Genomic DNA, 23512 nt, shown 5'->3' with positions numbered 1-23512 from the left:
AAAACATTTCGTCACGCCAACTGCAGTCCGAAACTTTTTTTCTCAGGCTGAGCGCAGATACCAATTGGCACTTATGTAAACTGGTAAGACTGTAAGAGGCACGCGATGGATCAGATACTAAGAGTATCCATCCCCCAGCTGTCATTTGAGTGGGTACTGCTGTTTTTATTGCAGATGTTACTGATCTTTTTGTATTAAAGATTTACTGGCATCACCGATTTAAGGATGTTGGAAACCAACACGCAATATTACAAAACTTACTTTCAACACGCGGTTTGAATGAATGAAAAAGCTGAAACTAATATTCTTTAGAACAGCATACAAATTCTATGGAATGGAATCATACACAAAAACTCGTCAAAAACCTATAGCTCAATAATCAAGTGGAATTTGATGCATATGCGCAAAAATGTGCGCGTTACTACGTACAACCGGAGCACACAGGAAAATGTGTGTGATGTACTAGTATTCAAAACGTTTGACTCAACTATGTTGGCATAACAGGTGCACATCTCGGTTTCGCATACGCATACCTTCTATCTCCACAAGGATATATTAATTTTGCCAAAATCAATGCAGCTCTGAAAGGTTGCGGTTCTTCCAAAAGAAAACACGTTACACATCTTTAGATACCAGTGGATGGTTTTACATGGCCTTGTTCCTTGTTCGGAGTGAAAGACAAGGTCAAATATTCCAATCCAATTCAACTAATAAAATATTTCCCAAGTCCCTAAGCTTAAACTAGGAAAACGAAATGCGCGCGGCAACGCAAATGTAGTTTGAAGAGCGCAATAGAAAGTGGCTAGATACTGTCGATGGATCTTGGCTTGTGTTAGCGAAATAAACTACCATTTATTCTACTAAAATTGAATTTCTGACATTGTAAGGAGATTCAATGTTACTATGTATGCAAAACTAAACCATGTAGTTATGAAATAATTGTTTTTAACAAAAGGGCGCTCCTGAAGTATTCGTACCAAGATGGCGCACAACCTGAATATTGTATACTTACCAGGTGGGGGTTCAGGATGTGCGTCATCTTGGACCGAATACTTTAAATCCACTTAAAAAAAATTGCTCAACATTACATACTCCACACTCACCTGGGTATCATTATATATGTCATATACATTATATCTAAACAATAAAAAAAACTTTATGTCCCAAAACAATGTTAATGCCCGATTCTGCCGGACTATTTGTCTGACTGACTCTAACACTAGAACAGACAGTAAATAGTATTTGATTATGAATAAGAATGTTCCAAATTTTATAGATACGATTGTGATGCACAAATTTATACAAATTTTTCGCGGCTTTATACATCAATTCGGTGAAATATTATTATATTCGTTATATTTATTTAACAAAATGAATGAAATGAGCGTGATTGCATGACATATATTCACAGGATTGAATTAAATGCAGTGCGTATATGAATCAAACGACAACTTACATGGAATAAACAATTATACTTTAAGGAAAATTAAGGCTGAAAAATTTAAAAGTAAGATGAAATTAGACCCTCCAAGAAACCGCACGGTATATTTTTTCCTACGATACTCATAGTCATTAAAGTCCTGCTGCTGTAGCTCCTAAATAATCTGCTATCTTATTTGATCATCTATTACATATGAGCGCTACTGTAGATCTCTCGTTTAGGTATCAAAGTTTAGTGAATTTAATAGACACGTTATTCCCAAAGCCCGTGTTCACCCTGTATACGGCTGATATTTGTATAGGGTGCATTCTCAGCAACAACACTTCGTAATTAACACATTGTTTTTTAAAATAACCTTGATTTAAGGCAAGAAAAGGTTTCGATCTTCTGGCATTATTGTCATACAGGCTCATAATTATCCAATTGACTCTTGTTCAATAAATCTACTATGAATATCTATATTATACTACCGATTATCTATATATACTAGGTGTCGCTGCTCGATAACCAGTACTGGTTTGTCGCGTCCCCTTTCGCCCTAATGCATTTTTTTTTTCTTTTTTTCACCTAATTTTGTATGTATAACGTGTAATTACAATATGGAGAACAAAAATTGCTGATTTCTGATTACTATGACCCAGACTCCACGTGTAACTCGGAGCAACACGAACTTAACCTTTAAATCGTTAGGACGGGGATTCAACTCGACTCAAACTTGCTGGGACCCGGATGACACTTGACTGGAATGCACTCGAAATTTGGATGCTAAAGGCAACATGTATATTAATAATTTGCATTTAATTTAATTGGTGTGCCGCGAGTTGATGAGATTCATACAAAATATTATAAGTGGTTCCATTTCAAATAATAGTCATTATCATATAAATCAATAAATTTTAATAATATATATATATATCTATATGAATTTTAAGCTTAAAAACATTCCCGCAGGATCATTGACTTGGAGTTAGTGATCTTCTCTTTTGAATAACACTTATAAAATGTTGTTCAAGTATTCATTTCATCCATCAATACATCTTCTTTGTGAGATTGTCTTGTTTTCTTCCGAAATCTTCCCAGCAAAGAGCGATCGAGAGGAGCCAAGAAAATCCTGAAACACACAAGATCCATTCATTAATCGCTAAGTAATCAGTAAAATAATCTACTGGGAAATGTTTCATAAATGGTATCGGAAAATATTACTCTCTGCTGCCCCCAAGTGCATTGACCTATACATAGCTGAACCAGGTCGCAGAGTAGCCTATATATATATTTGATATAACATTTCAAACATGATCCGTTTTAGCCTTCTCGAGTGATTCTAAAGATTTCAGGGAATTAGTTGAATGCGATTTCGGACGTACTATAATTCAATGCAACTTGAATAAAATAAATAATTATATTGTGAAGCAAATTACGGCCGAAAAGTTATTGGAGTTTCGGAAATCTACCACAATTTCCCCCCGTATTTACTGATATCAAACTTACAGCCAAAATAGTCCAGCAGCTGCTGATCCTAAAAGATCTGCTATCCATATCAACCAGTGCCGATTCCATGCATCTCCCCCTGTGAGAACTGCAGGTCCAAAAACTCTTGTGGGATTCAGACAAACGACTCCTGTCCATTTTCTGTTGAACAAAAATAATGAATTATATAACTTAAATATAGATCAATGTTACATCTTCCTTAATTAATGAATCCACAAGCCTGTTTTTTTTCAGGTATACGTATAGTTTATTTTATATTTTAAATAATTAATAATAATTTAATCATATTACGAGCGTATGTTGGATAGCCTCCACTCTGCGATATCTCACCCGGAAAGAATCGACATGAATACAGCCATGGCGAGACCCATTGCTCCTAGAGGGTCATCGTTTTTAGGATTTTGCGTCAATTCTGCGGCAAAAATTGTGAAACTTGCAACAAATATCATTTCGCTGGCCAATATACTCCATGAACTTGCTTCGTCAGGAATGATAAGAGCTTGTGGAGGAGCTCCTCGTATTACCTAATAATATAAAGTTGAAAGAGTGTTCAAATTACTGCTGAACCTTTGCAATTGAAGTGTCACATTCAAAGTTAGCCACAAGTAAAATTTTCAGTGAATACTGTTAGTGTCACTAAATTAGCTGAACTATTTGATCTAAATATTCACTTTTATTCCATACCTAATTATTCCCAAATAAAAGACTTACTTGGGACATGAAAGCTGCACATAGTGAGCCCAACATTTGAGCAATAGTGTTTGGGATGAACAGTATTGGTGACACCGTACCAACAACCACCAATGTCATTGTGATAGCGGGATTGAACTGGGCTCCAGCAGCACTGAGTGAATAAATACAAATGATATGATATTAATTAAACTGTGATGCAATCCGGGTGGGATGAAGTGTAAGATAGCCGCAATACGGAACAATTCAAGCTTAAAGAAGTCTCCAATAGGATGATACGAGTGTACGTGATTCTGAAATCCCGTTGTAGGCCCGCTGGCGATTGGCAGTAGTCTTCTATGACGCTTTTCAGAATTGAAAATCAGTTTTTTTCATTTCACACATCTCGACATAGTGCAATCATAAATTGCGAATGCTTAATCCTTATTAGAGAAACACACTGCGTGGCATTTATGCACTGCCAATATATCGGATGAAATTAGTAAGACAATGTCATTTGGCCAAGGTAATAAATGAATAGCATTCCTAAGTCAATAACATAAAAGCCGTGAAGATTTGCTGCGTGTGATCTTAATAGGATAAAAAAAATCAAAATCAAGACGTGTTAAATGGCGGCTGAAAATATATTCTCTTATTTCGAGTACTGTTTACTTACTCCATTTTTGCGAAGAGTGTTATTGTTACCCATACTGAAATGCCAGTCTGGAAAGCAGGTACGAATGTGTACATCATATAATCTTTTTCGGGTGCCTCGATAGCAACAGTGCTGGAAAAGAGAAAAAGCTATTTACCAATAAATCAAGACTGTTCAGTGGTAAACTACGAACAATATGCCCAAACTTATAAGCTTAAATGTTGATATAAACTAGGCTGCAACATCACTCTCAGCGTCTCAGGGATAAACATATTTTGAGAAGGCGGATACCTCTTGGATGAGGTCAAGATATTGATATCAATGTCATGAAATGTATGACTTTTAAATGCCTAATAATTTTTTCTGAATTAAATAAATGACGCCACGACTATAACAACATCAATTTTATTTAATCATATGTCGTGACATACACACAAATATTAACATTCGGTACCATCGGTTATGCTTAGTAATGGAGTTACATATGAAGCCATGACGAATGGATTCACGGTATATGAACCGAATGATACAATAATGTTCAATTTGACAATCGTGATTTGTATTTCGTCATGATACGTAATTGGAAATCTCGCTACAATGTGATTTGCACCTGATGTTTTCAATTGGAAGTAAATACTAGAATAGTCGAAATCGTCTTCCATCAGTGAACTAAGTAAATACCTGTTGCCATTCTCCTCAATTGTATGTGATCGCTGTGGTTCTTCTGTCATCATACCCCAAAATGCCATTATGAATTGTGAGCAGAATTCAATTACCAGTGGAAGCGCGATGTGCTTGACTGGATCTCTTTTCATATATTCCAAACTAACTGCCTTTCGAACCATTTTAAATTTTATTCATGTACTAGATATGGTATAAATCTTGAACCTACGACTCAAGATATCATACATAGAGTTAACAAGGATTCGTTCGACAAACACAATCGTTGGTTGAATTGCTAGTTAAACAATGTGAAACAAGGCCCAGATCATTGGTTCGATGTAAACGATATCAATCGTGTAGTAAGGGCACAACAAAAAAGTATCAATTTTATTTCAAATTAGTGTATTAGGGTGCTACAAAATGTGTGTGTAAAAATCGTTTGCCCTGTTGTTGCTAGTTGTAAACAAATTGACCTAGCAGTTATCACAATCATATTAAAGTACCTAACGAGCACGTCTGTTATGGTGGTCTAAAGATGAAATACGGCACTACCATTCTTGTAACAGTGAAATTTGATATACATCCATATCGTTACAAAACTGGACAGTGCAAAAATGAAAACTTAGTACACAAGAAAGGTGTATATATTCCTCAACTTACAGCTGGGAAATTGCAGCAAGGCTAATACACTACCGCAAAGTTCACTCATTTCTACACCTACCTACGTGTGTGTACATATCTTGTCCTGCAAATCCAACACTTTTGAACTATCTATATCGTCTTATTATCACACGGCCCAACTTGTACTGGTTCTTGAAATATGCTTTGATCAATATTTTACAATGAACTTTCAATAAATAAATCATCGGTTCGTTTGTCCCGAGGCGTATTTTAATCATTTATCAAATATAAGCGCTAATCTGCATCTCCATTCCGGGTATCATACTTTAGTGACAGATTAAATAGACCGCGTATGCACAAAGCCCGTGTAAACCGCGTATATTGCTAATATTTGTATAAAGTGCGTCCTGTAATTCTTCGTGATTGAATACTTATAATCTGAACAACAACACTTGGTACTTAACACTTGTCGTTTTACAATACCACTTCGTTGCCGATAGAACAGTTAATGCTCATAATGCACACATGGCAATTTTGTACATAACCAAGTAAAAATAAATGTACATCGTTTCTCCGGTATTTTACTTCGCAAAAAAACAACGATAGAGTAACTTGGAAGAGCGTGTGTAATAAACATTTACGCAAATTAAACCGTAATTATTAAATATATGGGCAGAATGCCAAGCAATCGTGTTGCAGTTTTAGAGTTTACGTGTTGCAGAGTTGCCAGCTTTTGAGTTGACAAGAGTTGGACATAAAGTCATAATTTCGAACTACCGCGGCGCGTCTGAAAGTTTTCAGATCAGTGGTTCTCAACCTTTTGTGGATTATTAACTTCCTCATGCAAGGGAAAACCTAGAAGCAAAACAAAATGTTCTTTTTGCAAAGATATTGATTAAATTGAGAATTACCACCCAGAGCCAAAAAGCAGCATCAACATCCGTTTCTATTACAATCAAAGTTTAAGTAATTTATCAATAATTATGGCAATTTTCAATAGGTTTGTGGCCCACCTGGAAATGTTTCTGTGGCTCAGAAGTGGTCCATGGCCAACTGCTTGAGAACCGGTCTTTTAGATAGATAGCAGTTGAAAATAAGTTGTTTGGTCCCTCATTGCCTTTCTTCTAAATTTAGTCCAATGATTTTCAACCCTTTTAATCCGCGGAACACTTTTTATGTCATAAATTGTTTGCGGAACACCAAATCATAGTTTAGGATTTACCAGAAATAGACGATCTAATTAATCAATGATTAACTCGGTCTTATTTGGCATAGAAAAGAAATATAGAAAAGACCAATGGCCTATACACTGAAGTTGAAAAAGATATACCAAATTTAAATTTAGGATACATAGAGCTTAACAACGAAGAGGAGTTTAATAAATCAGATGACAAAACGGTAAAATACCAACGGGGATTATCTAAACAGGCTGTAAGAAGCTTGCAATAGCAATGTCATTTTATTGCTATATTTGGGTTTGTTTCGATAAGAAACAAAGACAAACACGAAGTTATTCTTCGATGTTTTTCGCGTTTTTTTTTAACTTTCCTTTCAGATATCTACGTATATATCAGGCATGAGTAATTGATATAACGTGCGTTCTAAACAGTGTTGTCATATTATCTTAATTTCTGCTATGATGTCATAAAACATCAACTTCAGAGACCGCTTCTTTTTAAACCTCATACTCGTTCTATTGAATTTTGATTTCTACTTTTGTCTAATCTGGTTTGTCACCATATAATATACCAATACCAAAAATTGTAAAACACCAATTCTTCGCGAACACATGAACGTCTCCCATGAAACACCACTGTCGCGGAACACCGGTTGAAAATCACTGTTCTCGTCCACAGCTTCCCATGCGGGTGTACCATCGAGAAGGTACCAAGTCCCCTTAATCCAGGGGTTTCCAACCGGGGGCCACGGAGCAGTTCAAAGGGGGTCACGACACAAGGTCAATAATCGACCATAAATCGACTTCGTTTGCATACTTTTCTTTTATATTTGAAATTCCCCGTCCAGTCGTTTACAGCAGTTTTATTATTTTATCATTTGCGATCACAGGGTGTATTCTGTGCCTGTATTGTTTGATCACAATGGAATTTAAAATCTACCAAACAAAATAGTTCGCTGGTAGGCCGTCTAACCTGCAGACGGGCGGTTTCACTAGACTGCGAGATAACCTTCAGTATCGTATTATAGACGCAAAAAACCCATATGTAAATTTCTAATGCCCAAAATACGAAAATGGAAAGACAGTTACGTTGGCTTTATTAAAGTAAATCGAGTATATAATGTGCTTAATGCATGCATTGCTTGTATGTAATGGGCAATGAATCATTACGTCCATCTAAACTCCAAAACCACCGTGACAACAATTATCTCCAGGTGGAAGACGCTGACATCGGTTCTTGTCAGGTGAGTCAGGTTTGACAAGAAAGCAACATTGGCCAATATCGGGTTTCTATCGGAGGAAACAAAATCTAGAAACCGTCTTAATTTTGACGGTCATATCAAAGACGGTGCCTAATATAAAAACCCCGTCAGACAGTCCCAAGCGCAAGATTCCCATTGATTGTATTCTAAAAAGCTTTATTCTAAAGGTTGGGAACCACTGCCTTAATTATTTACGTGGTTATAACAGAAACAGGTACAATTTTGAATATTTGCTACCCATTTCGGGTGACAAACAAATGATTTGATAATATCGGCAAGCGTCGGTGACTAACAGAAAGATTTCTAAAAGCAAGCGAAGGCTCGAAGCACGACATTTGGCATAACGTTGGGATCAGTAGTAGATAATGGAGAGTAACGTTGGTAATTGGAAACACGACCCAAAATTTTATTTATACGCTCAAGATGGTGACAACGTGATGTTACGAAACACAATATTGCCATACGCACCGGTGTCCGAAAATGTTGAGCGCTTTGGACTTCATCATTTTACGTTATTTTCTAAAAGTGAAGACATGAATTCAGTGATGAGCTGCAGCCAAAACACCGCTCCGGTTGTTAAATACTTTTTGCATTTTCACCCCCGTTGTTGAAAGTTTAGTTTCTCTGGTAAACCTAGTTATTAACTGTATGTTTCGCCACATAACTATTGTACAACGCAGCAGACACAGATTATTCAAATACAATTTGTCTTATGTGAAGAATTATAGTGCAGTGTCGCACCTCAAAAATTGGTCACTGAATTTGTTCAAATTCATCACAAAATGTTCAAAAACCGATCTGATGCATCTTATCGCACTTCTAAAGCGAGATATCCCATATAAAAAGATACTACACAACAGTCGACAGCTGTATTCGGAAAAGTTCATTCAGCCAATCAACGAACAAACGTTTTTAAATGAATGTTCAGTTGCACCCAAAAGATTTCTCATAGAATATGATCACATACATATTCCAAGATTGCATTTAATTGCATTACAATAAATAACATTATATCAGAAGGAAAGATAAATTTTAAAAAATAAATCATTCATCCTCTTCTGATGATGATTCGTCGTCAGTCAGGTCAGGAACAGGAAAACGCAGCATTGCAGCAATACCAGTCAGTTGCGCCAATTCTAACATGAAAAAATACGAAATTATTGGCGTTGAATAACGGCGGTTCATTGCCATCTTGCTGCTCAACTTTCATCAGCTTTGTATGAATTTATATATTCGGTGACAACATATTTGCACCCATTTATTCTCACCCATAAATTTTAGCATCCGCATATAGATTGCACCCGCGGACATTTGCACCCATGTACATTTGCACCCATGTACATTTGCATCTACGGACGTTTGCACCCACGGACGTTTGCACCCACGGACATTTGCACCTAAAGTCATTTGCATCTAAAGACATTTGCACCTAAAGACATTTGCACCTACGGACATTTGCACCTGCGTACATTTGCACCCACAGACATTTGCAACCATGCATTTCACTTTCATTGGGCGAAAAAATTTAATTCTTAGTGAATGAAGTCTCACAACTTGATTAATAATTAAATGTGCAATGATTAATGAAGCGTTTTGCGGCTTACAAAATGACCCCACAGAATATACTCACGTTCTCCTGTTATATGCATAGATGAAAACATCCGCACAGTTCCACCATTTTCACGGACTGAATCAACAATTTCAATGAGTCGTCTGCGTTTGGCAACGTCATGAGTTCTAAGTAATGAATCACAAATCAGTAAAGTATCAATTGCTTGAACCTTGCTAGCTTTTTCCACTTCCTTTTCACTGTAAATGGGAGAAACACAATATCCAGTTACAACAAGCAGTTCATAAATCTAGGATAACTTATTTTGTTAGTGAAGATTTTATAGCATAGCTAGCATTGACTGAAAACTTGCAATAACAGATGCTACTTCATTACAATCAACTATTGTTACTTTTTTATGTGGTTGCATACACACGCCAATCTATTCTTTTTATGTAGATAGAATTTTGGCAACCGGCACAGTTTTAACCTATTCATTTGAGCCTCACCCATAATACGCTCTGTCTGGTTCCTGTTGGAGCATCTTATAAAATGATTCCATGGCACGTATTTCAGCTGCTGCTTTTGTATCTGCCAGTCTCGCAATTACAGAAGGGTCACTTAAAACTTCTAAAAACATAAATTGTGAGCGTACAGGAGAGTGGCTACAATATGCCAAGCACACTGGGGCATCCATGCACCAAATGATTTTTCACACAAGATACAAAAATTCTTTTAGTTCATCCTGATGCTACAAATCAACCCAAGAGTGAACTTTGCATTTTTATAAATTTAGATATTGTTATTCATGTTGTCACTGGGATAAGAGTCGAAACTCTTGGCAAAAAACCAATTTCTATTTTCGAGCAGTTGGAGAATAAGTCTCTCTTGGAAGGTTGTGACTTCATGTCCATATGTTTCCGCACGGCTCGTTCGTAACTTATCAATTATATAATACATTGAAACTTTCATTGAGTTGTTTTTATAAAGCAACAACCAGTAAAGATAAAAACAGCAAATATACCTATGTTAGCAAAAAAATCAGGACACAGAAACTTCATACCTTTTAAAGAATGCTTGAAACCCGACGAAGCATGTATCAACAAAAACTTTGATTTATTTTCAATAAGAACCCTATTGTCAGTCTTCACAGCATAATTGAACATATATTCAAAAAATTGATCTTTTACAAATCCTGGGCTCGCAACAAGAACACATTTAACAACTAAAAAAGAAATGAATTCAGTATAAACTGTATGTTTTTATTACTATTTATTCTAACATAAATATGGAAATGACCAATTACGGATATTATTTAGTACGATCGACTGAAGCAGTGTGTGCTAAAACGCTGCCCCTTTCTCTGTGACTTTGCATTGACTGCAAAGAATGAAAACTGCCAAAAGTATTCTTCAGACCAGCATTTTACAACGATGCATTCACAAAAAAAAAACTGGAATTCACCAAATTTTATTTGCTACAACCCAGTTGAGAAACCATTCAAACAATGTAATCAAAAAATCATTGCTTACCATCAAAATTTACATGCCGCAGAATAGCTTGCAATACAGAATCAAAAAACTTTTCAACACCCTGCAAAAATGTAGAAGCTTTTTAATATAATTAAAAGTAAACCAACAACAGGATAACATTTACAAAATAAAATCAGAACAACATTACCTTATCATGCTGTTGCGAGCTGCCTCTTTTCTTACGAGGTATCTGCATTTCTATTTTTGCTCGCACTAAAGTCATACTCGCTAATACAAGGCAAACATGTGCAATACCTTCCTGCATTACGATAGCAGCAACATCAGAATTTTGAGTTGGATCACAAGCAGCATCTAGGGAGGAATTAGAACAAGACTACAAACTAGATACATGATAATTACAAGCGGGTATTCTTGAATATTCACCAATCTTTGGATAACCGAATACTTAGAGATTATATAAACAGCTTTCCTCGTCCATGAATATGATTTAACACCTGTGTTGCCCAAAACAAGAAATATTAGTAATACCATTGATTAATGTACATTATTTAGCTCCGATATGACTGGTATGTAAAGATAATATTACCTATTCTATCTAACACCACACTGTCCCAACATTTTTTTGCAAGTGTAAACTTTCTGTTGACTTCCAAATCAAGAGTATGATATGCACCCATCTAAAAAATATATTAGCTTTAGACGGATAAATACCAGATAATACAACTTAATAAAGTGGACAGAATCAATCATACCAATAAAAAAAATTGAGAAACATAAACATAAATCGGTACTCCCGAAGTATGTGAACCAAGATGGCGGACACCGGAACATAGTATGTGTACCAGGTCAGGGTTAGGCCATAATTTTATTCCAATTTTCCTTATTTTAGTTCTATTACGAGTTCAGGGACCAGCGAAGTGACTCATGTAGTATTTGTACCCAAAATTATGGCCTAACCTGGTACACATACTACATTCCGGTGTCCGCCATCTTGGTTCACATACTTCGGGAGTACCCAAAAATCAATGATTCTTACCCATAAAAACAACCTTGCTGTGAACATACATTGTTACTTTCGTCCTAAATTTGACATAAACATTTTACCTTGACGAACTGATTTTCCACAATATTTCTTCCTTTCACCCGAAGAACACATGCTTGGAAATCAAAGTCTAATGCTTCCACAGTGATTGTCAATGTTGTCCGTACTCTGCTACTTCCAACACTACCAGTATTCGATTCAACTTGAACCTATTTAAGTGTGATTGTCATAGGAATTGAAAAATCTTTTCATAACATGATCCAAGTATAGAATATGAGAAGATGGAACTTGCAAACCTCGTTGAAATCGCACAAAGGAAATTTCTATATTTAACCATATTATACCAATTTTTTACAAAACTCTTTTTGTCCCCAAACAGCTTCAATACGAAAATACATGGGATATTTGGTAGCATTACCGGTATATTGATACTTTTGTAAAAAAGGGCTTTCCGGAAGGTCCTTTATAGGTCATTTTTGAAATAAATACTCACAAGTTCATTAAATGTTATTTACAGACACTTAATAACTGCTACACATGTATAGTTTTATTAGTCTGCTCAAATATTAAAAATAATCACTTTTTGTCACCTAAGAAAATTTTTATATCTTTTTCAAGAATTGCATGTATAGACAATCCAGGTATTAATCGAGGCACTTTTTCCCTGTTTTGTCGAATTCTCATTAACAGTGTAAACAATCATATTATTTATAGCTTATACTTAGTGTCTTCAGAAAAAACTCCTAGTGGTTACCTTACGAACTGTGGTTGATCTCAAACTATCTCCAGCTTGGATAATATTATAAGCATGCCACATATCCTCTCCATCTTCTGGAATGAGAGTCACTTGACTGAAACGTTAAGCAATATGGTTTAATATTTCCTACAATTACACATGAAAAATAATGACGACTGTTTGATTAATTAACGGATCTGAAGATCTAGGAATTGAATGAGCAGATGATCAACGTTTTCACAATTTCCAAGTTCAAGCGCAATTTGTGATTCAAACATGAATTTAAGTAATCTATAGATAACGATTTATATTTTAGCACAGGTGTTCTCCATAACAGATAATCGTGCGTAAAACTCAGTTTTAATTTAGAATCTCGGAAAATAAAATAAAATTTTTCAAACAATGTTATTTACCCTGATGAATCCTTTGTTATATTCCGATGCACAAGTTTCATGTTGGAGTAACGATGTCTTGCTTACAGTCTGTTTTGGAGCTTTTAATAACAACTAGCATATTATTAGACTAATCGTTGTCATAAGTAGTGAACTAGTAAAAAGCAAGTAATTCAGTCACATTTAATATATTATATTTTTTCATTTGCACAAAATCCCTTGAAAGACAGTTTAGGGCAGGGCTACTCAACTATTTTCACCAAAGATCCAGGAACAAAACTAACATCATTGGGGCCCGTTTTTCAGAAAATATATTTCACAGTGTGCCTAAATATATTTCAGTGCCATCTTCGACGAGCGTTGTAATGATAAATTAACCTCTAAAAATATAAATAAGATTTACTTATCAAAAAAAACTTTCATATATCCAAATTTAATGAGAATATGCTCAAAATAAAGAAACAGGTGCGGTCCGAATGGAATACTCAAGAGGTCTGGATTCGGATGGCGATCCGCCAGTTAAGTAGCCCTGGTTTAAGGTACCGTAGATTACGTATGACAACTGTGGTAGTGGGCAAATATCTTGCAAAACTTAACAACGCAAAATTCTGTAACAAATTTAAGCAGCACATAATATACTTTGAAATTACTACTGCGACTATACAATATTCCAAGTAAACATACATCAGCATAGAATAATAATAGATTGGATGTGCAATAGCATAAAGAAATATAATAAGCTGATTCAGCTTAGCTGAAATATATTTTCATTCGAAAAATTTCATAAGAGAATAAGACCGATTTACACAATGTGATCCGAGAGTTGACTGATCTAACATATTACAGACCATAAACACCCATTTGAACCCTTTTTTATTTTTAAAAATAGATTATGCGCCTTATCTGGTCGGCCAAATGTATGTAGTGACCCAGTTACTGCGTTACTCAAAAACGTAAGATGAATATATTATATTCATATATTTTTTCATCCTGTAACTGCTTCGTCTGAACATGAGCAATACATGATAGGGAGCATATTATAAACAGATTGTTTCAAGTTGTAGATCGCGATCCTGATCAGTGTCGCTTTCCGCAAAATGTTTTTCCAGCTTAATGCAGTTCCAATAAAACTCCTCTTGTGCGGCCATAGCAACTCAACTGTAGTAACTTAATCAAGTAGCAGTACCAGTTGAGTCTTACAACATTTTAAATCAAGATTGGAAAAAATTGTAATTTTAAATAATAAAAAAATGCAAAATCAAAATCTCAAGATTTTGGACCTTAAAAATATTCAGCTATTCAAATTTCTTCGGCATTAAAAGTCATCATTACTGTACATCTGAATTTTTCATCATAATATGTTGGAAGGGCATAAACCATTGAAGAGTTGTGTGACTTGACAACATTGCAGATATTCTCCTGACAAAGGATGACAGTGTCATGAACGTAATATATATTTGTATCTTGTATTGAACATGTCTATGGTCATATGACATGGTTGACAATTAAAGCAATGTATAAGAAGGAGAATCCAACAATACTGACTATTGACTGAATAGAGAACAGACTTGTGTGAAATATACAAAGGTACCAAAGGCTCGCCAGTGCAAAACCTAAAAATAAAACGATATTTATTAAAATATAATTTTAGTATGGCATTTCAATATTCATTCAACATTTATATTAGTATATCCATTTCAATATAATATAAAATGACTCCTAATCCTTCGATTTACAACATACAAGTGAATTGGAAAGGAAACCATATCCACCTATTCTTACTCTTCACGAACTACAAATAGCGTGACCCAAAATCAGAACCCCTAAATTTCCTGATTACTCCTAAAAAAACGAAAAAAAAGTTAACACCTGAACTTCTGTTATGTGTATCATAATACCCAAAAGTTTGAGCAACCTTGGATGCTTTGCACAAAAGTTGAGTCTTCTCTAGGAGAATGTTCCAAATGTGCTGGATTCAATTATTTGGCGTTACCCTATATTATTTTGGTAGAAGTAATTGTTCTCATCATATGCCAAAGCTGATGGCAAGCAAAAAAATAAATTTCAAATGAATAACTTGCCTAGTATTGGAAGCATGAAAGATCCTATGTGGAGTTCTTCTGCAACCATCTGCATTTGTTGTGAAGCACTACTAGCCATGTTAACACCTGCTTCGTTGGCAGGAGTAGCAGGTGACAGAAAACAGTGAATCATTGGTATAGTTGGATTTTCCCCAGTGGTATCTCCAACTAAATTAAACTGGCGTAAAGTCCGGCTTTGATCTCTCAAAACTTGTCCTCTATAAATTAATCTATATCGATTACGAGTATCAGAGGTGAATTGTCGGCTGTAAAAATTTAAATTGGTGTTTCAACAAAAACAACAGAATGCACAATGGCCCAGTAGTTATTGAAACATTGGACCTAACTGTATTGGCACTGCATCAGTACATCTCGGACACCCACCCAGGGTGTGAATAATTGTATGGGCAATGGTGACTGTGAAGATTCCGGTTTTTCCAATAATTTAGCTCCAGTGGCTGCTTGTACAGAGCCTTGTTCAGAGCAAAAGGCGTGAAATAAGTGACATATAAAAAAAAAATAACAGAATGCAATATATACTGCCTCAGAGGTTTTAATAACAATCAATAAAATGACAACACTGTTGTTATAGCCAGATTTTCAATTTCTCCACAATTTTCAACAATGCGATATCTTATTCGAATTCTAAACATTGCCCAATAATGACAAAATGAGGTATTACACCCAATAATATATTATAAAAGGTAATAACCTCATAAAATTTTCCAATGTCTCATCAGGATTAGCTTTCACAGTTTGTATAGTTTCATCCATAAATTTCAAACGTATTGTGATGCTTGCACCACCTTCAGCGGTTGAGGAAGTCGGTGCTTAATAAAAAGTTAAACAAATTAATCTAACTGATTAGATCACAGTTACTGATTTTGGAACATAGAAGACAATAAATAACACATTTTGTAAAAATTCAATATGGTTTTTGGAATTGTTGAAATTTATAATTTTTGAAAAGACTTACATTCCTGTGTCGGAGGTGTTTGTGCAGATGCTTGTGCATCATGAAGAATTCGATGTCTTAATACTGGAGCATCATTTGGTGATGAGTTGCTCACAACTGACTCATCTTGTGTGGGCCCAGAAGCATCTGAATTTGAAGAAGATTCTTCTGTAAAAAGATGAATAGATTTAGTATAGAAGACAATACTGATAATGATATGTTGATTTTGTCATTAATATACTGTTTTATGCAAGTACACTAACTGCTGAACTGGCTCATTGTTGAATAGGTTTTTAACTGAAAACATTTTTACCTGTCTGGACAGCTTCTGTTGGAACATTTGGTTGGGCTGATGCACTGTGTGTCTGATTCTCTACAGTTGCAGATGTCTGCTGACTATTTTGAAAACTGATAAACAGAATATAACATAGCATTGATGGAGATCTGATATTTTTGGTGAGGCTGTCCGGGGTGCGGAATGTGGGTTTATCATATTTTTATTTCTATTGGTGCCAAAGTTCAGGAGTTGTAATTCTGATTTTAAAACGCATCAAAGTCAGAATTTCAGGCTTCCAATGACAGAACGATAAATAAAAATTGCCAACAGAACTCAAAATCATTGAGTTGACTAAGCATTCTTAGAATGCAATTAGGAGGCTTGGCTTTACATCAGTTACATAGAAAAATTATGTTGTCTTGGCGATGGAGTCAAAGTTTTTGTCAACCAGTAGACTAGGCAGGATCATTTTTATAATACACGGCGTCAGGTCCAAATTTTAGCCAAAAAGCCCCGCCTTTTCAGCCAGAATTTAGGTATGAGCTTATAATTAGCAGAACACAGGAACAGAAACTAACCGAAGTAAACCACCACAATCCAGTCTTTGCCATTCCGATAAAGCATAATAAATGAAAGTGAGTAAGATCACAAAATATTTGTACCAAATCGACAGGATAACCGCGAAATGACCATTCGGTCTAGGCTACTTGTCATCGGCAACCTTAAAATAGCTTTAAACTTATGGCTACAAAATTTGCACTACGCAAAACGTTCATACATCAGTATTATAGTCTAATTATCAAGTTTCATTCGACCAATTTAAAACTCAAAATATTAGAACACAGTAGTTCAACCTACAGATTTAAAAAAAATATTAATCTTAGTCACTCACCTTTCAGTGGTTCCACTGGAATCGCTCACTCTCGTGGACAACCACGATACTATGACGACAAAAACTGCTACGAGAACGCCTAACAATACTGTTACCTCATCGCCAATTCCGTCAATCAGGTAAGACGACGACATGTCAAGAAGAAAATATGCAACTAAAGCAAAATTCACTATAGTCTACTCATAAACCCCTATTTCTGCATTTGGCAACGTAAACCGGTACGAGATACGGTATATGTAGTTGTCACTAGTTAGTAGTTACAACTCGACTTTTCTCAGCTGATTAACACGTGACTACGTTGTTGTTACTTCACTCTGTGGTTAGATTATCTGCTTTTGCGTTTCCTGAATACAGGAATTTTTGTGCTTGGCTAATCCAAAAAAAATCAAGTTATTATATGTCTAACGTTAAATTTGTCTCTCACAAAGGCAACATCAAGACAGTGTGGGAAACAATTAATGAACCAGTTGGTAAAAATAAGACCAATTAGGGACATTCATAACCTTTGACCTGTTGCGACTTGATGCAAAAAGAAGTGACGGCTGCGATTTCTTGCTCTGAAAGCCGACGCAGCTAGGTCTGACTTCAATCAATCATTTATTTTGGTTCTTTGACATAAACAATACAAAAAGTAAACAGACAAACAAAATGCAGAGATACCTGAGAGACGGGCATAACTTAAAAAAAGTTAAATAGCGTATAATGTACGAGCCCGCCCACCAAAAAAGAATAAAACAAACACAGAAAAACGCGATTTACAATCGGGCAGTACTTTGGAAACAATTTAACAAAAACAGCCAATTAAAGTAAATAATGGGATGCAATAAACTTCTACCTTCTAAATTAAAATGTGAGACGTGTATGTGTAACGTAGTAGTATATATTTATGGTGTAACAGTATATATTTACGGTGTAACACAACAGTGCTTTTCCTACAAGAACATGGAACAAAAAAACACTCCCTGACGCAAAACGGTGATGCTGTAGGCCTAGTTCAATTTCACTGCAAAAACAACACAGTGACAAAAATTGTCATCTAAAATAAAACAAGAGAGCTATGCTCAAATATATGGACACGTAGAGTCACATAATTTTGATGACGTCATAGCGAAAAAAAAGTAATAGCCTTCTGGAAAAAATTTTTATCTTTAACCACTGAAAATTTCAAAGCAATTGGTCCAGTATTCGAAGAGAAAAGCCATTTCTTCAAAACGTGTTGATGGAGACAAATGATAACAATAACAACAAAATTTTGAAACGATCGTTATGTCCACTACAGGTGCTTATGAATACAGGTGCCAGTGGTACGGGTAGCAGCTCAAAAAGGCTGACGGACAACTCGACTACACGGACAACTCACCAGAGACAACTCGACTACCTAGAGGCCTGGTGAGTTGTCCGTCTTTTGGCATTTTCTATGGTGGTGTTTAAGGTCTATGGAAATGCGTTTTTGATATTTTTAGTGCTCGAATGTTGAGAAAAATAAATAAATATGCTCTAGAAAGCATTTTTATTTGTATAGGTGGCTTTTTTGATCATGTTGTATGAATACAAATACAGTCTGTAGGCGCCAAATCGGAGTCGCTATCTAGCGCCAACACGCGTTAACGGACGGTTGCTCTCTGAATCGTTTCGAGACTCCACAATAAAAATACGCGTACAAATCGCCTTTTGAAATTTCTTGTTGTCACGAAAAAGGTACGTTTAAAATGCAGTGTACGTACGATTGAAATTCAATTACAGTTGAAAGTACGAATCAGTATACAGTTGTCAATTTGTACGGTTTTCTAAACAGAAATGGAAAACAGTCTCAAAATATGTCACACAATAAAACTTACCAAACATCTAACCAATTAGCACTTAAAAGGCACAATATTTATCAATTTAGAATCACAAATTAATTGAAAAAGCCAAAAATACAGCACAATTGTTTACCTTAAAATTGCAGTTTCATATCACTAAATAAAGCATAAAATACGATAAATCAAAGACTTACTTGACGATGTAGCCTTCAACTCAAAGAACAACCAATTATTTGACTGGAAGCTATTATTTTAATTAGCTCTATATTTGATCAGATCTAACAAATAAACACACAAAATATCATGAAATAACTACTTGCAACTGTTTTCCTAGCCTACTGAGAATAACGAACATCTAAACGCGAATAGAGCTGGGAAAGATTCAAAGGTAACTTTTACTAAATATATGACTTAAAAACCCGGTTCCTAAGAGACCTTAAACAGCTAAAAATCTAACAAAACTGGAGAGCAGATAATCACTGCCAACATTCCCGCCCAGAAAGCAGCGAGCGAAAGAACGAGCGTTGCCAGAAATAAGCAACAACACAAAGAGAGCTGGCCTAGCAACACAGGACAAATTAGCATAATTCTATGTTCTAATTCGTTAACAGTCTGCAAATCGGGGTAGGTTGTCATCAGGAAAATATCATAAATTACACTAGTACTAAACCCTACTTGAGCAGCATTAATTATGCCCAATACAAACCTAGAAATAATTACAAAACAATACTAGAAACATGGCAACATCAATGTGTGAGGTTATGTTGCAATCGCAGAATACGCAAATCACAAAATCAGTCAAGTGTGAAACAAACGAAAACAAATGCGAGGCGGTTTCACAGTCTATAGACGAAATTGGAGTAACGTTAGCGAAGTTAGACTGTTGACTTATAGGCAGGGTTGCCATATTGTGCTTATTTCTAAGATTTGTGCTTATTTTCTAGCCCGCGTCTTATAAAGTAACAATGTGCTTATTTCTAAGAAAAGAGCTTATTTTTGAGTTGCGTGCTTATTTTCTCTTAGAAACGTGAATGGCTAGTAGACAACTAGTAAGCGTAATCATGAGTCCTTGTTCGAATATGAAAAGGAATTTGCTAATAACTACTACTATTGCGACATTGAGAAAGGGGGAGGTAATCAGTGTCCCCAATACTACCACAACACATAATAAGCATTGCGGGAATCCAAAGTATTAGATCAGGGGTCGGCCACCTGCGGGTCATATCCGACCCGCGGACAAAAATAAATCGGCCCGCAATGCTTCACTGAACTTACGGATCGTTATTATGTTGGTCTTGTTCTCCATTGTGAATTCTTTTTCCCATCGTTATAAAAAATCGCTTTTGTTTTCAATTACTGAACCAATATAAAATTTTCCGTTCGGAGAACTTGGATTGGTGAATGTAGAAAATGTTCTGATTTTGGTTTTATCCAGTGTGTCACCTGATTTCGAAAAGGTATCAAACGTAATGCAACAAATAATATTAGTGTTACATTAAATGGTATTTGTAAATATTTTGCACGACTTGAGTCCACGTGTTGTAGCAGTGTTCGCTCGCTAATTAAAGTCTAGAACTTCAATTTCTAATCTGTGTAAATAATGTGGTTCATCAGCCGCCCGTTCAGTTTTTAACTTTCTCGAAAAAATATGTGCGGCCCGCCAAGATTCGTAACACTTGATTTTGGCCCGCGAGCGACAAAAAGTTCCCTGCTTTAGAGATTGCGTGTGGCAGTGACTCCATAGCTTTTTGCAATTTCGGAGCTGCTTACAACCGTGTTCGAAGCGACTTCTAATGATCAAAATTGGAAGACTCGTGTATGATCTCCTTCTTGACGCCCGTGCTTATTTTTGGCTCTGGGTAGATGGCAACCCTGCTTATAGGACTGTGTTCGTTTGATTTTTTGAACTTTATTGGTATTAAAAGTTTTGAATGAGCACCTTTAAATATATTAAAACCTTTATACTTCACAGTAACACTTAAATATTTATGAATGTGAGCTCAGTAGTCTATGATTGCAGTAGTCTGAACTCGACTACGGCAGTCGCCCGACAGGCCGTCAACTCACCAGTCGAGCAAACGCTCTACGACGTGACGTCATCGATGCTCGAGGTGAAGACAACTCGACTACCGAGCAACGAGAGGCAGGCAACTCACCAGCCGAGCAATCGCTCTGCGATATCGATGCTCGAGGAGAAGACCTTGCTTTGCAAAACGCAGACTCAAGAGTTGCATAGCATTTACTTAGTGCCGACTGATATCAGTTGTAAGCCAACTCACCGCCTGAGTAGTCTACCAGCCGACGGCTAGGTTCCATCTGCTGGGATACAACAATCGGGTTGGAGTTATGATGGGTGTCATGGGCCTGGTAGCAGTCCGGGTACTTCCACTCAAACGTTACGTCCTGTTTTTTTAATAGGCTGTACTGTTCCCTTGTCATTGCCACATCTGAATTATTAAAACACTTGCGATGAAACCAATTTCGACAGACGTCACAGATGAGTCCCTCCTGTTTCATGGTAACGTTGTCGTCACATTTTTGGAGTAGTCATCTTGAATTCTTGCGTAGTTTTTGTGGAGTTAATATACCGTTAGTCGTCCTCGTTTCAGTATAAAACTGTGATGAAAACGACCTCGGCTAATGAGTATTTACGTTTGTAGGGGGCAGGCCGGCGATAATGAGGCTTTAAACTCGGCGATAACCGAGCAGTAATCTCGGCGCGCGGCTTCATTATCACCGATCTGGTACCTTATCTAATCTCCGTGCATGGATATCACTTCACTCAGGCCATCATGAAGAATGTGCGTCACAATAATTTGGCTCGCCTATGCGACAAGTGAGTGGTTAACCATATTTATATATGTCTTTGTACATCTTTCACTTCTTTTGTATTAACATGTTTTTGTTTTAGGGACGCTGGAACAAGAGACCTGATCAAGCATGCCATGGCGCTGTGCTATATACCAGCTATGTTTATTACGTCCATATTCAAATCACTGAACGAAAAGATGCAAACTCAAGATCTTCGCCGAATATTTTCAAAACACATGGCTATACAACAGTGTCTGGACTCCCAATGATTGGTCAGTATTTGACGTAGAAATAAGAACCAACAATCATCTGGAAGGTTGGCACCGCCATTTTAACAGTATAACTCGGAAAAATATGCCTTTTTACAGTTTAATCTCAACAATGTACGAGGTAAGTATAGGGATAGAGGCGGACGTTGTGGGGCGTGTCAACGGCAGGTATGCGGAAGCCAACGAGAGGGTGCAACGTGTCTGGGAACAGAACAAGGAAAGAGAGTTATCTGTGGACTCTCTTCTTCGAAGGTGTTCAAGGATCTACGGGCCGCAGTATTGCAAAGAGTAAGTATGTAACGCAGCAAACGTTTAGTATTCAAATAAAATTCATTATTCGTAACGAAAAGGAAAACAAAACCTTCCATCCATTAAATTCCCCCATAACGTTTAGTATTCAAACATCATATTAAATTCATTAATCGTGACAAAAAGTAAACATCTTCTATCCATTCTTCGGCCCAGTTTCTTTGCCAGGCGCAGCGACAGTGCCTATCTGTTCCTGGTTTTATTCTGCAAAAAGAAATTCCAACTCTATGACTGAAACCTTGCCGTGGTGAGTTGGCTTACAACTAATATCAGTCGGCACTAAGTAAATGCTATGCAACTCTTGAGTTAGCATCTCTTGTTTTACAAAGCAAGGTCTTCTCCTCGAGCATCGATATCGCAGAGCGATTGCTCGACTAGTGAGTTGTCTGCCTCTCGTTGCTCGGTAGTCAAGTTGTCTTCACCTCGAGCATCGATGACGTCACGTCGCAGAGCGTTTGCTCGACTGGTGAGTTGACGGCCTGTCGGGCGACTGCAGACTACTGCAACCATAGACTACGGAGCTCACATTCATAAATATTTAAGTGTTACTGTGAAGTATAAAGGTTTTAATATATTTAAAGGTGCTCATTCAAAACATTTAATACCAATAAAGTTCAAAAAATTAAACGAACACAGTCCTATAAGTCAACAGTCTAACTTCGCTAACGTTACTCCAATTTCGTCTGTAGACTGTATTTGTATTCGTACAACATGATCAAAATAAGCCACTTATACAAATAAAAATGCTTTCTAGAGCATATTTATGTGTTTTTCTCAACACTTGAGCACTAAAAATATCAAAAACGCATTTCTATAGACCTAAAACACCACCGTAGAAAATGTCAAAAGACGGACAACTCACCAGGCCTCTAGGTAGTCGAGTTGTCTCTGGTGAGTTGTCCGTGTAGTCGAGTTGTCCGCCTCCCCT

General features: G+C 36.4%; 3 protein-coding genes and 1 long non-coding RNA gene across 4 annotated transcripts; 1 reads left to right on the top strand and 3 right to left on the bottom strand.

The window, feature by feature from the left end:
• Positions 1–2198: 2198 nt before the first annotated feature.
• Positions 2199–5287, bottom strand: LOC120342634 (aquaporin-8-like). Its single transcript, XM_039411549.2, has 6 exons — positions 4935–5287; positions 4275–4385; positions 3641–3773; positions 3260–3453; positions 2930–3070; positions 2199–2552 (listed from the first exon to the last, which is right to left on the bottom strand). Exons 1-6 carry the CDS (start codon positions 5096–5098, stop codon positions 2450–2452), a joined length of 846 nt encoding a protein of 281 aa, XP_039267483.2. The 5' UTR covers positions 5099–5287; the 3' UTR covers positions 2199–2449.
• Positions 5288–8948: 3661 nt separating this feature from the next.
• LOC120342690 (protein pelota homolog) lies at positions 8949–13346 on the bottom strand. The gene is made up of 10 exons (XM_039411633.2): positions 13210–13346; positions 12815–12911; positions 12123–12269; positions 11605–11695; positions 11206–11369; positions 11058–11118; positions 10589–10750; positions 10035–10155; positions 9607–9785; positions 8949–9112 (listed from the first exon to the last, which is right to left on the bottom strand). The coding sequence occupies exons 1-10, from the start codon at positions 13248–13250 to the stop codon at positions 9021–9023; spliced, it is 1155 nt and encodes a 384-aa protein (XP_039267567.1). The 5' UTR covers positions 13251–13346; the 3' UTR covers positions 8949–9020.
• On the bottom strand, positions 13343–19628 carry LOC120342691 (transmembrane and ubiquitin-like domain-containing protein 1). Its single transcript, XM_078110797.1, has 7 exons — positions 19390–19628; positions 17394–19180; positions 16538–16632; positions 16246–16392; positions 15982–16099; positions 15270–15535; positions 13343–14801 (listed from the first exon to the last, which is right to left on the bottom strand). The coding sequence occupies exons 2-7, from the start codon at positions 17525–17527 to the stop codon at positions 14674–14676; spliced, it is 888 nt and encodes a 295-aa protein (XP_077966923.1). The 5' UTR covers positions 17528–19180; positions 19390–19628; the 3' UTR covers positions 13343–14673.
• A 1450-nt stretch (positions 19629–21078) lies between these two features.
• LOC120335002 (uncharacterized) lies at positions 21079–23511 on the top strand. The gene is made up of 3 exons (XR_013474833.1): positions 21079–22031; positions 22107–22278; positions 22375–23511. It is a non-coding gene; the product is annotated as an uncharacterized LOC120335002 (long non-coding RNA).
• Position 23512: the final 1 nt, after the last annotated feature.

The sequence above is a fragment of the Styela clava genome, chromosome 3, assembly GCF_964204865.1.
Source record: "Styela clava chromosome 3, kaStyClav1.hap1.2, whole genome shotgun sequence".
Classification (NCBI taxonomy): Eukaryota; Metazoa; Chordata; class Ascidiacea; order Stolidobranchia; family Styelidae; genus Styela; species Styela clava.
The sequence above is the reverse complement of the archived record's forward strand: the minus strand, read 5'-3'. Positions and strand labels throughout refer to the sequence as shown.

Bases quoted from the DNA above. Each gene is read 5' to 3' on its own strand.
- LOC120342634 (XM_039411549.2), bottom strand. From the start codon at position 5,098: ATGGTTCGAAAGGCAGTTAGTTTGGAATATATGAAAAGAGATCCAGTC. The intron at 3,454-3,640 runs GTAAGTCTTTTA...TTATATTATTAG, and splicing joins GTGCAGCTTTCATGTCCCAA to GTAATACGAGGAGCTCCTCC. The intron at 3,071-3,259 runs GTGAGATATCGC...TTTGTTCAACAG, and splicing joins TTCATGTCGATTCTTTCCGG to AAAATGGACAGGAGTCGTTT.
- LOC120342690 (XM_039411633.2), bottom strand. From the start codon at position 13,250: ATGAAACTTGTGCATCGGAATATAACAAAGGATTCATCAGG. The intron at 10,751-11,057 runs GTAAGCAATGAT...TTTCTTTTTTAG, and splicing joins GCGGCATGTAAATTTTGATG to TTGTTAAATGTGTTCTTGTT. The intron at 9,113-9,606 runs GTGAGTATATTC...TTTTCATGTTAG, and splicing joins TATGCATATAACAGGAGAAC to AATTGGCGCAACTGACTGGT.
- LOC120342691 (XM_078110797.1), bottom strand. From the start codon at position 17,527: ATGTCGTCGTCTTACCTGATTGACGGAATTGGCGATGAGGTAACAGTA. The intron at 16,393-16,537 runs GTAAAAATGTTT...ATCTTTTTACAG, and splicing joins AACAGAAGCTGTCCAGACAG to AAGAATCTTCTTCAAATTCA. The intron at 15,536-15,981 runs GTTATTACCTTT...AAATTTTTACAG, and splicing joins ACATTGGAAAATTTTATGAG to CCGACAATTCACCTCTGATA.